The sequence below is a fragment of the Marmota monax genome, unplaced genomic scaffold (genome assembly GCF_021218885.2).
Source record: "Marmota monax isolate L192 unplaced genomic scaffold, Marmota_monax_Labrador192_F-V1.1 WCK01_AAM20220418_F8-fsc00019, whole genome shotgun sequence".
In the NCBI taxonomy this organism is placed as follows: Eukaryota; Metazoa; Chordata; class Mammalia; order Rodentia; family Sciuridae; genus Marmota; species Marmota monax.
In genome coordinates, this window is record NW_026695242.1 from 8,570,898 (window position 1) to 8,584,291 (window position 13,394).

The 13,394-nt window shown below is 47.2% G+C and overlaps 1 protein-coding gene across 1 annotated transcript in view; it reads right to left on the bottom strand.

Moving 5' to 3' along the window:
• Window positions 1-13,394, bottom strand: part of LOC124076151 (core histone macro-H2A.2) — a 53,703-nt gene that overhangs the window by 9,938 nt on the left and 30,371 nt on the right. The window contains exons 3-7 of the mRNA XM_046419959.2: window positions 11,497-11,603; window positions 9,934-10,131; window positions 7,843-7,953; window positions 5,790-5,889; window positions 80-169 (exon numbers count right to left, since the gene is read on the bottom strand). Of these exons, the coding sequence (XP_046275915.1) occupies window positions 80-169; window positions 5,790-5,889; window positions 7,843-7,953; window positions 9,934-10,131; window positions 11,497-11,603 (606 nt within the window). The remainder of the gene's footprint in view (window positions 1-79; window positions 170-5,789; window positions 5,890-7,842; window positions 7,954-9,933; window positions 10,132-11,496; window positions 11,604-13,394) is intronic.

Genomic DNA, 13,394 nt, shown 5'->3' on the forward strand with positions numbered 1-13,394 from the left:
GGATCCGTGTGAGTTTGGCCAGAGACTGGTGGGGACAGGGTGGGGCCGTGCTGGGTCGCGGAGCCAGGTCTATGCTTACCTTCAGCCACTTCCAAAGGGCCCTGGGATTTACGTAGCTCCTTCACTGTTTCCAAGAACTCTTTGCCCCCCGCCTTTTCCAGGGCTTTACCTGCAAAGGAGAACAGGGGGAGGCCACGTGGTGTGTTTTCAACATAATCCCCCGGTAGGACAGATTCTCAGGAGGCCTGGGGGAGGGCATCCTTAGACACTAGGAATCTCACTTCCCAGCTGTCATCCTGGTCTGCCACTGATTGCTGGTCTAGGGGTCTTTGGGCCTCTGGTGTAACAGATTTAGTTAGTAAGTCTCTCTCTCTTTTTCCCCCAGTACTGGTGTTGGGGACAGGACCCAGGGATGCACTCTCACTGAGCCACATCTCCAGACTTTTCATTTTTAATTTTGATACAAGGTCTTGCTAAGTTGCTGAGGCTGGCCTTGAACTTGTAATCCTCCCGTCTGAGCCTCCCACGTTGCTGTGATTACTGGCATGTGCCCCCGTGTCCAGCTGGTTAGCAAGCTACTTTAAAGGACCTTTTAAGGGGTGATTTCCAGTCCTGGAGATGATTTATTTCATTCTTTATTTTGGCCAAGATGCCAGTATTCTGTTCTACAGGTTCAGCAGCAAGTTGTAAGCCCTCGGGTCAGAGGACAGACACAGGCCTAGGGCAGCCTAATATCTTGTTCTTCCAACTGAGGCCTTGATTTGCAATGGAAACATGCAGAGATTTGGGAGGCTCATCTCCACGGACTTCCTGTGGGAACATCATACCAGGCACTGCTGTTAGGGCAAGTTCTGCAATATCTCAGGGTCTGGCCTCTACAGAGGTTCCTGGTCAAGCAGGAACCTCACCTGAGTGCACCAGGGGACTCAGCACCTCTTCCCACGCTCTCATTCATGTCTGAGATGACATGGGTGTTCGGACTAGGGTGACGGCTGTTCTCCACGGGAGACAAGGTGTTTGCCCTCAGACGTTCCCATCTCCTAGTGAATGTGGCCATCTGGCCATCTGGGGAGAGTCTCAGATCTCTCTTTATTAATTATCATTATGGATTGAGCATTCTTAATATGAAAATCCCAAATCTAAATTGCTTCAAAATCCAAGAGTTTCTGAGCATCCACATGACACCACATGGAAAATTCCCTACTTGACCTCAAGTGATGGGTGGGCCACCGTCAAAACTCAAGTGCAATGAAAATATTGTATAAAATTACTTTTAGGTTACGTGTATGAGGTGTATATAAAATCTAAATAGTTTTGTATTTAAACTTGGGTCCGCTCTACAAGATATCTTGTGAATGTGAAAATATTCCAAAATCTGAAAACATAAAAAAATCTGAAACACGGGCTGGGGATAAAGCTTAGTTGGTAAAGAGCTTGCCTTGCACAAGGCCCTGGGATCAATCTTCAGCACCACAAAACAAACAAACAAACAAACAAACAAATAAAAACCAAAAAATATCTGAAACACTTTTGGTTCCAAACATTTTGGATAAGGACTACTCAGCCACCACCACCACCATCCTCATCTGTTCAGAGGCTTCCCTAGGGCCTCAGGGATAGACTTTCTACACTCAAGACACTCAAGTATCTTTGGAGAGCCACAATACTTTGTGCACATTTTTATTTAGGACAAATGTCTATTCTAGCAGTCACTCTCCATGGGGCTGGGGAGGGGCTTCTTCATGAAGGTGCTTGTGTTTCCTTTTTCCTGGGCTTGAGTATACTGACTTGTGCCTTGGCTCTCACCTGCTTTGGGACCTGTGTGACAGTAGGTTTCAGCAATAGACAGTTGAGGCTGGGCAGCAGCAGCCACAGCAGCAGCAATTTTGTTGGCTGTTGGTTGAATGGCTTACTGTTGTAAGTTACAACAGGAGCTGTGGATCTTTTTTTGCACCAGGAATTGTTGAACCCTGGGGCATTAAACCACTGAGCCATATCCCCATCCCTTTTTATTTTTTAGAGACAGGGTCTCACTACTTTGGTTATGTTACTTGCTCAGTTGCTGAGGCTGGCTTTGAACTGGCAATCCTCCTCCCTCAGCCTCCCAAGCTGCTCTGATTACAGATGTGCGCCATTGCACCCAGCCAGGAGCTGTGGCTCTTACACACAAGTCCTGGTAGTTTTGTGTAGTTGCTGGGGGTGGTGGTGGGTGCAGTCAGAGCAGGTGCTGTGTGTGCTGTGGGGAAGGCTCTGCGAGCAGCAGCTGTTGTAGGATTGGGCCGGGCCACTGCAGCCATGGTGGCTGCGGGTGCCTGGGCAGCACTAACTGTGTGAGCACTACTGGTGCCCGATGGACAGTGGAGCTAGCAACTGTGGTTGAACGAGAACAGGCTACACCTGAACTAGCTCCTGGCTACACTTAGCCACAGCTGTGCCTGCTGTGGGTGAGTCCTAAGTAGTTGCTGGTCACTATCTTGGCATCTTCCTCTAGCCAGTGGGGCACTTGTGTGAAACCACAGGGCATGTGGGAACCTCGGGCTTGGGCTGCAGCTGCTGAATTCGGAGTCTCACCTGCTGCCTCCCTCCTCTGCTTTGCTCCTCAGCCAGGTACTTGGGTTTCTCTTCTTTTTTTTTGGTACTGGGGATTGAACCCAGGGGACCTTTACCCCTGGGTTACATCCTCAGTCCTTTTTATTTTTTTTTATTTTGAGACAGGGTCTTCCTAAGTTGCTTAGGGCCTCACTAAATTGCTGAGGCAGGCCTGGAACTTGAAGTCCTCCTGCCTCAGTCTCCTGAGTCCCTGGGATTGTAGGTGTGTGCCACCACGCCCAGCTGGTACTTGGGTTTCAATGATATGACTAGGAAATGGTGGTTGCAGGCTACGCCAACCACCTCTGAGTCTTCTTTCTGGCTCCCAGACTCTAGGTCAGTATTGATCTGCTGGGTCCAGAACCTGAGGAAGCCTGGTAACCAAGGTGGTAGCTCATTCATACAGAGAAGCAGAGAAATTGAAGCTGCTGTCCCTGAATTCAGGCCAGGGACCCAGTGGAGATATGCAGAAGGCAAGAAGAGTGCATCCTGTCCACTAAACACTTAAGAACAAAGCAGCTGGAGAAGCAGAGAGGCAGCTTCACTCTGGGAAAGCATTCCCATGAAGAAATGAAGGAACGCTAGAATTAGAGGATCCACACTTAGCAACCGTGGGCAAACGGACAGTCCAGGAAGGGGCATCTGCAGCTGCTAAGGTCATGCAAAGAGAGACAACAAGCACCCTGTTCCAAAAATAAGACTTCCAAGGAGTCTTACTCAAGTTATTATTTATGGCGCTGGGACTTGAACTCAAGGCCTCCTGCACTTCACCTCTGAGCTTCGTCTCCAGTCCCAAATTTCTTGAACCTGAATCTCATTAAGCTTCTAGCTCTAACTACCAACTTATAAAAACAAAAGAAAACAACAAAAATACACAGCGAAGAAAAGATGTTTAATGAGGATGCAAACAACAAAATCCAGATTGTGTGAGACCCTCCAGGACAAACGGCCTGGTTTCCTCAACAAATAAATTGCAAAGAAATAAAAAAGACAGATAAAGGGGGAACCTGTGAGTTCAAAGACTTATCAACCAATTGCAGTCTGTGGACTCATTTGGGTCCTAAATCAATTTTAAAAAATAATATTCATGACATAATTGGAATCTCAACATTCATTATAGTTGATATGAAGTTAATTTTTTTAGCTGTAATAATGGTACTATGCTTATGTTATTAAAAATTAGCCCTTATCTTTTTTTTTTTTTTTTGGCACTGGGGATTGAAGCCAGGGGTGCTTAACCACTGAGACACATCCCCAGCCCTTTTTTATATTTTATTTAGAGACGGGGTCTTACTGACTTGCTTAGGGCCTTGCTAAATGCTGAGGCTGGCTTTGAACTCGTGATCCTCCTGCCTCAGCCTCTAGAGCTGCTGGGATTACAGGCGTGTGCCACCATGCCCAGCACTGGTTATCTTTTAGAGGTTGTTCTGAACTACTCACAGTTAAAATAATATGTTGTCTGGAAATATGTGGAGGTGTTAAAAGCTGAAACACGCTTGATCACACTCGTAACTGATTATTGCATCTGCAGAGGGGTTCATTACACTTTCTTGTTTGTGTGTATGCTTAAACATTTTTGTAATAACTCATTTTATTTTGCATGCAGAGGGAATTGGGGATCAAATTCAGGACCCTATGCACACACTCCACTACTGAACTACACCTGCAGCCTCTAACATATTTTAAAAGAATAAAGCATGGCGCTGGGCATGGTGATGCAAGCCTATAATCCCAGCAACGCAGGAGGCTGAGGCAGGAAGATTGCAAGATCGAGGTCAGCCTCAGTTACTTAGTGAGACCCTGTCTCAATATAGACCTAAAAATTGGGTTAGAGCTCCCCTGGGTTCAATTCCTAGTGCAGTTTAAAAAAAAACAAAAAAAAGGTCTTAGCTGCATGGGATGCTTGGTTTGGGTTGGTGGGGGAGAACTGAATGGTGATGGGTGGGCCTGCTGATAACACAGCAGCAATAATAAAGACTCTCAATTTTTAAATGCCAATGAGCTCAACTCTTGGCCAAGCCCCAAGTATGCCTCCCTAAAATTCATAGCAAGTTCTCTTGTTATTCTCAATTGCGGATGAGGAAACTGAGGGTTAGCCAAGTTAAGAAAATTGCCTAAGGTCACAGAGCTAGGAGGCGTTTGTTTGTTTGCTTGCTTGCTTATTTATTTATTGGTGCTGGAAATTGAACCCAGGGCTTATATCTGCTAGGCAAGCATTTTACCAACTGAGCTATATCCCCAGCCCTAGGAAGGGATTTGTAAAAGCCGGGACACACACCAGGTGGACTCAAAATCTGCTCTCTTAACCACCTGGCCACCTTTCCACCCATCTCTCCTCTCCAGACCCCCACAAGAGGCAATCCGCACCCCAGGGACAACAGGCCTTTCCTTTGTTCACTTTACCCTTCTAGTGGGGAGTAGAGGCCGTTCTATCTTGTAAAAATGGGTGAGGTGTACCCATTTCATGTGCTGTTATTTGCAATGCCCTCCCCACTCATGGGACAGGTGGAAAACCACTGGTGAAATAACCCAGTGCTCGCGGCCTTACAGACCACCGAAGTTTTTCTAGCGCTCTCTTTCCTTTTTACCAAGAGCATTCTCAATATTTACATTTGAAAAGTGCACGAGGTTTCGTCCAAAACATGTAGAATATTTCCAATCTGGAAACTACTCAGATGCCATCAATGGCAGAATGGATTGATAAACTGGGGTCTTCCACACAGAAAATGAACGGACACAGCCACACTCAGTAGCACAGCTGGATTCCACAAACGCTCTGCCAAGTAACAGGAGCCAGACTCGGGAGAGTCCACGATTTCACTTAAATAAGTTCAAGAGATGAAGCCCCTCCATGTGTGAGAAGACAGGATAGTGGTTCCCCCTGGAGAAGATGATGGCTGGGAGGGGCCTCGGGAGACTGCTGGGTGCTATAGGGTCTGCTTCCTGACCTAGGTGCTGGTTGCCTGGTGGTATTTGCTTTGAGAAAATTTCATCAAATTGTACAGTAATGATCTGTCTCTAGGCTATATTTCAATATAAATTTCTCGAAATATGTGGCTGAGTTACTCTGTAGTGATGCTGTTCCATTAGTACAAAGACAGAGCTTGACAGGGGACCCCGTGGACAATGGCTGACTTCGTGAGGACTTCCGTGAACAGGTGCCACCCCATGGCACCTCTCCTGAAGTCTCAGGACCTTACCTATATCTTCCTTGAGGTCAATTTCGGCTGTGGTTGGGTGGACAATGCCCTCCACTCTCATGGAGCCAATATGGCTGATGTCACTCTGGGTCAGGGACAGCTGAGTTAGGAAGAAAAGATGGAAAATATGGGAAAGATCAAATCCCATGGAAAATCTCCCACTGACTCTCAATAATTCACACCAAACATCGACACAAGGACTGCACATGGAGCAAACGTTTCCCAGGTTTCTTTTCCTCTGATGGTGCTGGGGATTGCACCCAAGGCCTCTGCATGCTAGGCAAGCGCTCTACCCCTGAACTGCACTTGAGGCCCTTTTCATTTTGAGACAGGACCTTGCTAAGTAGCCCAAGCTAGCCTTGAACTTGCCATCCTCTTGCCTCAGTCTTCTGAGTTGCTGGGATTACAGGCATGTGCCACCATGCCCTTTACATTTATTTTTATTTTGGGGGGGGTTGAACCCAGGGACACTCTACCACTGAACTCCATTCTCAGCCCTGTTTATTTGACTTTATTTTATTTTGAGACATGGTACCACTGTGCCCAGCTGGTGTTTGGGTTCGAAGAGGCTCCTGTGAGCTCAGTGGATTTTTCACTTTGAGGCTAGAGAATGCAACAAATCTGCCTTCTCTTTCGGGAACAAGAATGGAACTTCTCATTTCTTTCTTTTATTGTTTGTGCCTTTGGCTCCCACCCTTGGTGGCCTTGGTTTTGGGTGCAACACCCTCTGAGCAGCTCCTGTGAGGGAGAGATGCTCAGGGCTTGCCTTCTCTTCCCAGGGTTCTGCATTTCCCCATGAGCAGCCCTGAAGTTTTGGGGTAGGGCACTGAGGTCTAGAATCTTGCAGGAGGGATGTAATTTTGGCTCTGGGTTTCCAACCTACCTCTGTCTGGCCACCTTGCCATTTATTTATTTATTGTACTGGGAATTGAATTCAGGGGCCCTCGACCACTGAGCCACAACCCCAGCCCTATTTTGTATTTTATATAGAGACAGGGTCTCGCTGAGTTGCTTAGCACCTCGCTTTTGCTGAGGCTGGCTTTGAACTCGCGATCCTCCTGCCTCAGCCTCCAGAGCAGCTAGGAGGACACGTGTGTGTCACCACGCCTGGCTCTACCTTGCCTTTTGGGGACCACATTGGTGGGGAGTTAAGGGAAATCTCCTTTGTTTCTCCAGGAGAGCAAGAACTTGGCCATCCCCTAGATAAGAGAGAGAAAGCTAAACCTTATGTAACCAGGGAGAACCCTGGAGGGGACATAAATTCCACCTCTTAGCTTCCTGCTCTGCTTCATCAGAGATGAATTAGGAACCGGCCACATTGATGCTCTTCTTTCCACAAGCTTTCCCAGCTGCTGCGTTGGCGGTGCACTCCACTGGCAGGCTGCGAAAGCTCAGAGGCCGGAGATATGATTAACCGGCTCTCTCCTCGTGTGTCTTATTTCAGTATCAGTTGACTTGGTAGATAAATTGTCTGCTCAGTAAACTTTATGCTCGTGGGAATGAATTATTTGCATGTCTGACTGGGCGGCTGCTGTGTTGCTAGAGGCTGTTCAAATGTATAATCCTGTTTGTTTTCTTTCTGCAGCCAGGGAAGGCAGGCAGACTGAATTATTGGCAAATAATTCATTTCGAACACCAGGGGTATTCAGGAAGCATATATTTCTATTTTCCTTCTCTGATAAATGACATCAGACCATGAAGACAGGTCTCTCTGAGGCTGTTGGAGGCAGTTAGTTCTGCACCCACCCAAAATATCCATAGCTATCTGGGACCTGGGGGACATCATGTCATCCTATCTACTGACCAGAAAGCTTCTCTCTATTACTTTGGCTGACCAAGGTCGGCATGGACAACCTCAGCACTAAAATATTTGTGTTCATTTTCATGGTGCAGAAACCGCCATAGTTCGTTAGTTTAAAAATGAATAATTCAAGACTAGAGTGGAAGTCGCATTAAGGAAGGGAGGGACGAAGGCGGTATCATTGCTTGTAAACAGCAGGTTATAAAAGTGTAATCGTGTTTTACTACAGCACATTACGATTCTCTTTATTACCTTCTGCCCTAGAACAAGGCTCTTAGAAGACAGGATGGTGAATCCATCCCCTGGCCCATCTTCTGAGGTGGAATTTGAAGTTCCTTCTTTGTCACTGTCCTTTGGTTTGGACTGTTGGTAGAAAATCAGAAGGACAGATGAGAACAATTCAGAGGAAGTCGGATGTGGCTGCGACGACGGCTGCCGACTCCGACGGGAAAGGGGTCGCCAGGAGTTACGTTCTGCTGTTTTCTTATTTGGTGGAATGGAGGACAGAACCCGTGGGTGCTGTGCCACTGAGCTACGCCCCCAGTTCTTTTTATAAACTTTTAAAAATTTTGAGCCAGGGTCTAGTTAAGGTGCTGAAGCTGGCCTCCCACTTACGATCCTCCTGCCTCAGCCTCACAAATTGCTGGGATGCATGGGAGCACCGCCACGCCCGCCCGGAAGCTTTTCTTTTGATCAAACCTAGGGCCTGGTGTACACTAAGCTCAGGCTCCACCACTGAGCTCACCCCCGCCCTCTGCTGTTCTGTGATGGAGGAAAGCAAGGGGTGTTCTGTGACGTGAGGAAAAGAAAAGTGTCCTGCAAAAAAATAAAGCGTATTAAAGGCGTTCACTGGTCCTTGGAGGCCTCATTTGTCTGCATGCGTTCACCTGTCTGCAGCTTTTGATGACAAACATCAGAGCCAAGTGACTGGTCCCCAGCGCCTTGCTCAAACATCCCCTCCCCAAGGTTTCCCTGGGGCCAGTGGTAATGGCACCAAGTCCTGCCCGATCTCTTACATTAGGAGGTCTGCAGAGTGAAAAGTCCACCTCTAGAGCAGCCCTGCTGTCCTAGGCTGTCCCTGTGATGGAGCTCCTCTGTCTCTGCTGCTGAGTGCTATCGAGTGCTGGAAATGTGGCTAGCGCATCCGGTGCTGAATTTTTAATGTGGCTTAGTTTTTATTCAAGTTGCAATGGCCACACGTGATGGGTGGTTACTGCACTGGGCTGCATGTGAAAATATTGATTACTCTAGGGCTGGGGATTCAGCTTTGTGGTAGAGAGCTTGCCTAACACAGGCAAGGCCCTGGGTTCGATCCCCAGTATCACAAAAAGAGAAATAAAAAAAAAAAAAGAAAATATCATTCCATAAGTGGTGTCAGCGAGCTAAGGCACTTAGTTAGCAAGCTGCCCACGACATCTGGCATGCAACCTGCCAACCCAGGGAAGTGTCCATGGGAAACCGGGGATTGTTCAGCATGCAGAGTGGGGCTCTGTGGGGAGATGAGAAGCAGGACTCCACACTGCTGTCTTTCACTTACAGTTTTGGTGAGGCTGTAAAAGGGATCTGAGAACCACCCCCACTTATCTTGGGGTTGAAAATCTCTGGCAAACCCCGTTGGATGACATGAGCTCTAATCTCAAAGGTCCTTTCTTCTACCTACTCCTTCCTCAAGCACCAAGCTACAGAGTCCTCAGTCCTCTGGAGATGCCAACTGCGCCCTCATCATCTTGTCCCTAAACTTCTTTCTCATTCTGGGCTGTCTTAGTCTATCCAGGCTGCTATAACAAAAGACCCCTGACTGGGTGACTTATAAACATCAAAAATGTATTTTTATTGCTCTGGAGACTGGAAATTCAAGATCAAGGCTCTGGTGAGGGCCCTTTCCACACGGAGGAGGCCCTCTTGTTGGGTCCTCCCATGGTGGAGAAGAGGACAAGCTCCCTCAGGCCTCTTCTTCTTAGTACTGGGGATTGAACCCAGGGGAGCTCAACCACTGAGCCACATCCCCAGCACCCCCCTTTTTTAAAAATTTTATTTAGAGACAGGGTCTCTCTGAGTTGCTTAGGACCTTGCAAAGTTGCTGAGGCTGGCTTTGAGCTAGCGATCCTCTTGTCTCAGCCTCCTGAGCTGCTGGGATGACAGGCATGAGCTACCGTGCCCAGCTCCCTCGGGCTCTTCTGATCTCATGTATGAGGTTGTACCATCAAGATCATCACCTCCCAGAGGCCCCATCTCTGAACCCCATCCCTCGGGGGGTCGGTTTCTGCAGATGAATTTGGGAGGACACAAACACCTGAACCACTGCAGGGGCAGTGACTGGTCTGTGAAGCGCGCTGGGCTCACCTTTTTGGATGTCCGTGGCTTGGCAGCCTTGGACTTCTTGCCTCCCTTCTTGCCCGACGTGGCCTTCCTGCCTCTTTTCTCTGGGGGTGGAGAGAGGATAGTTTCCGACTTGCCTTTGGTCCCTCGCTTTTTGGCCAGCAGTTCAGGGTGAATTCTGGGCAGGACACCTCCGCTGGCGATGGTGACTCCTTTGAGCAGCTGAAGAGAGAAATGCATGCACTCATATAGCCAAGGGCTCCCTGGTTCTGGGTTTAAAACAGTTCTGTTGGCAAAACCAGGCTTAAATCTGGTCTTGGTTTTCCTGAAGAAATGACACGATACATATTGAACCGGCTTCCCCTCTTTGACTTGGAGAGCATTTCTCTGCAGGTAGCAAGGCCTCCCGGGATCTCATACAGTAAGCAAAACAAAAGGGTCAGGCCAGTTGAAGCCAGGGATGCTGCCCAGGGCTCTGGAATTCCAGAGGACAACAGAGGATGAAGGGCTTCACCTCAGAGGAGCCCAGCTGGACAAGACTAGGTTCAAAGGTCAACACAAAGACAGGACCAATAACAACCGTCCAGTCTGCACACTGTCCAGCATGCGTTCATCAGTCAACGCGTTTAGCCACGTACCTCCCCAAGGAGAGGTTTATTTATTTGCAAATAATTGACATTTTCCCGATACACTAATATATTCTGCGTATCCCAAACCATCAGGACACCAAGGGTGATCTGAGACCATGGCTCATCTCTGATCTGTTAGTTCTCCATCTGGGACGAGAGAGGCATAGGATTTGGGAGTAAGAGTCCAGAAATGTTTAGAGCAAATTGACTGGTCACTGTAGACCTGTTAAATCTGATAATGAACACTCGTGGCTTATAGTTCATAGGTCTTTTTGAAACTTTTCTAGTAATCCATTTTTTTTTTCATTACATCATTTTGTTTGTTTATTTATTCATTTTTATGTGGTGCTGAGGATCGAGCCCAGTGCCTCTCACGTGTGAGGCAAGTGTTCTACCACTGAGCCCCAGCCCCAGCCCCTCTAGTAATCCATTTTTATTCCGTAGTTTGAAATGATCAGTCTATGACAGCTTGGCAATAGAAAAGGGTTCTCCACCGTAGTTTGAGAAGAATGAGATAGAAAACAAATATAAAAATTCTACCATTTACCCACCACCTTGTGTACCCTGAGGTGGGGGTGGGGCGCTCACCAGACTTTGGAGCTAGTTCCAAAATATAAAGGGTCAGTTCTAACATGAACTAAGGAGTCTCCTGTTCTCAAGAGAATAAATCGTCAGCATGATTTGGGTGAAGAAACTCAGGAGAGGAACCTGTGCTGCCCCTTCTCAGCAATGTGGAGCTCATCTTCACTGGGGACAGTCTGGCAAGATCTGGAACATATAATGGGATCTATTCTGGGGGCAACTGAATTTTGACAGAGTTAGCAGAATTTCTCCTTCTCTTAACCAGTCTGAGGTCTTTTTTTTTTTTTTCTTTGCATAGATGGGGTTAGGAACTGTCACAGGGAAGATCCTGGCTGGCTGGGTCCACCTTCCGGGGCTGTCTGAGCTGCGGACGTACCTGGTTGAGCTCCTCGTCATTGGCCACAGCCAGGAGGATGTGTCTCGGCGCTATCCGGGCCTTCTTGTTGTCCCTCGCGGCATTCCCTGCCAATTCTAAGATTTCCGCTGAAATTACAAGGGGGGCGTTAATAGACAGTCACAGAATGGGGTCGGAGTGCCTTTTCTTTGGCCTTCAAGTTAGCCGCCTTCATAGCTTTGTGATTCTTGTGCCTGGGCCTGAGAAATGCAGAAAGCTGAAATGAACTCAAGTTATAGGTGGGTAAGACACCTTACCAAGACCTCACATATGATCCTGTAGCAAAGTCTTCTAGTTGTCCCTCAAAATTAATTCTCCCTCTTCTTCCTTAGTACACCAGCCTCTGATTTCTTTTTTTTTCTTTTTTGGCTGACCCCATAACCACAGGAACAAAGACTGATTTCCCATCCTCCCTGTTGATAAACATGATCATGTAACTGAGTTCTGGCCAGTGGGAAGCAAGCAGTTATGAGGTATGGGGCTTGTGAGAAGAGGCTATCGATGAAGGAGAGCTGCACCCTTTTTCCCTTCCTACTCGTGGACTGAGGATGTAATGGCTGGAATTTGGGCAACCATCTTTGACCAAGAAGAAGTTGCAGATGACAGAGCAACAAGACAGAAGGAAACTCAGTCTTCTTACTATTGGGACTAGGAGAGTGGAATAAACTCTCTTCTTTAAGGTTCTGTAAGCAGAAGTGAATCCTGACCAAAACAGAATGCTAACACAGGATCTGGATTGCAGTCTATAGAGAGCAGGGCCAACTCTGGGCAACAGGGACAGAGGTAAAGTCGGCCTTCAGGACCCATTGGGATCCCTCTAGACTCTCCTTCTCCTTTTGCTTCATTCCTCAGATCCCTTCTGTTTTTGAGCAAGTGGGGCTTTCCCTGTGGGACGAGGAAATGCTTAGCTTAAAAAAGGAATTCCTGGCCAGGTGCGTGGTGCACACCTGTGATCCCAGCAGCTCTCGAGGCTGAGGAGGAGGATCGGGAGGTCAAAGCCAGCCTCAGCATTTAGAGAGGGCCTAAGCAACTCAGAGAGACCCTGTCTCTAAATAAAATACAAAAGAGGGCTGGGATGTGGCTCTGAGTTCAGTCCCCAGTACCTCCTCCCCCCACCAAAAAAAAAAAAAAGAATTCCTAAAGATGAGAGCCGAGAGTCCTGGGTAGGAAGGCATCTCTCGGGATTTAAGCATGGCAATTGGTAAATGTGAAAATGTTAATTAAGACTATTGATAAGGGCTGGGGTGGTGGCTGGGTGGTAAAGCGCTTGCCTGGCATGTGTGAGGCCCTGGGATTGATTCTCAGCACCACATATAAATAAATAAATGAATAAATAAATAAAAGGTCCATGGACAACTAAAAAAAATTTTAAAAAATTGCCATAAAAAGGAATTGTCCCAACATTCTTTTACACGCTATCACAATTTAGTGGTCAAACGTGAAAATTGATAGCGTTTATACCATCTGGATGCTTCTCTCCTTCCTCCTCTGTTTTGTTATTTTTCTTTCTTCCTTAATTTTAGAAGGATTTTGTGCTGAATCAAATTTGTCATAAAAAGTATGAAGGGGTCTGGGGCTATAGCTCAGGGGTACAGCGCTTGCTTAGCAAGCGTGAGGCACTGGGTTCGATCCTCGTCACCACATAAAAATAAATAAAATAAAGGTATCGTGTCCATCTACAACTAAAAAAATGTTTTTTAAAAAGTATGAAGGAGGCTTTAAAGAAAAATTCCTCCCCTTGGAAAAGAAGCAATGTGCCCACGTGCTGTCTCACTGGTAACGGGGGCGAGCAAGTGTGTGTCTGTGCACTTGTGTGAATATGTTGTGTGTGTCGCACGTGTGTTTGCTGGGGAATCTGCTGGTACAGTGGCATAAATACT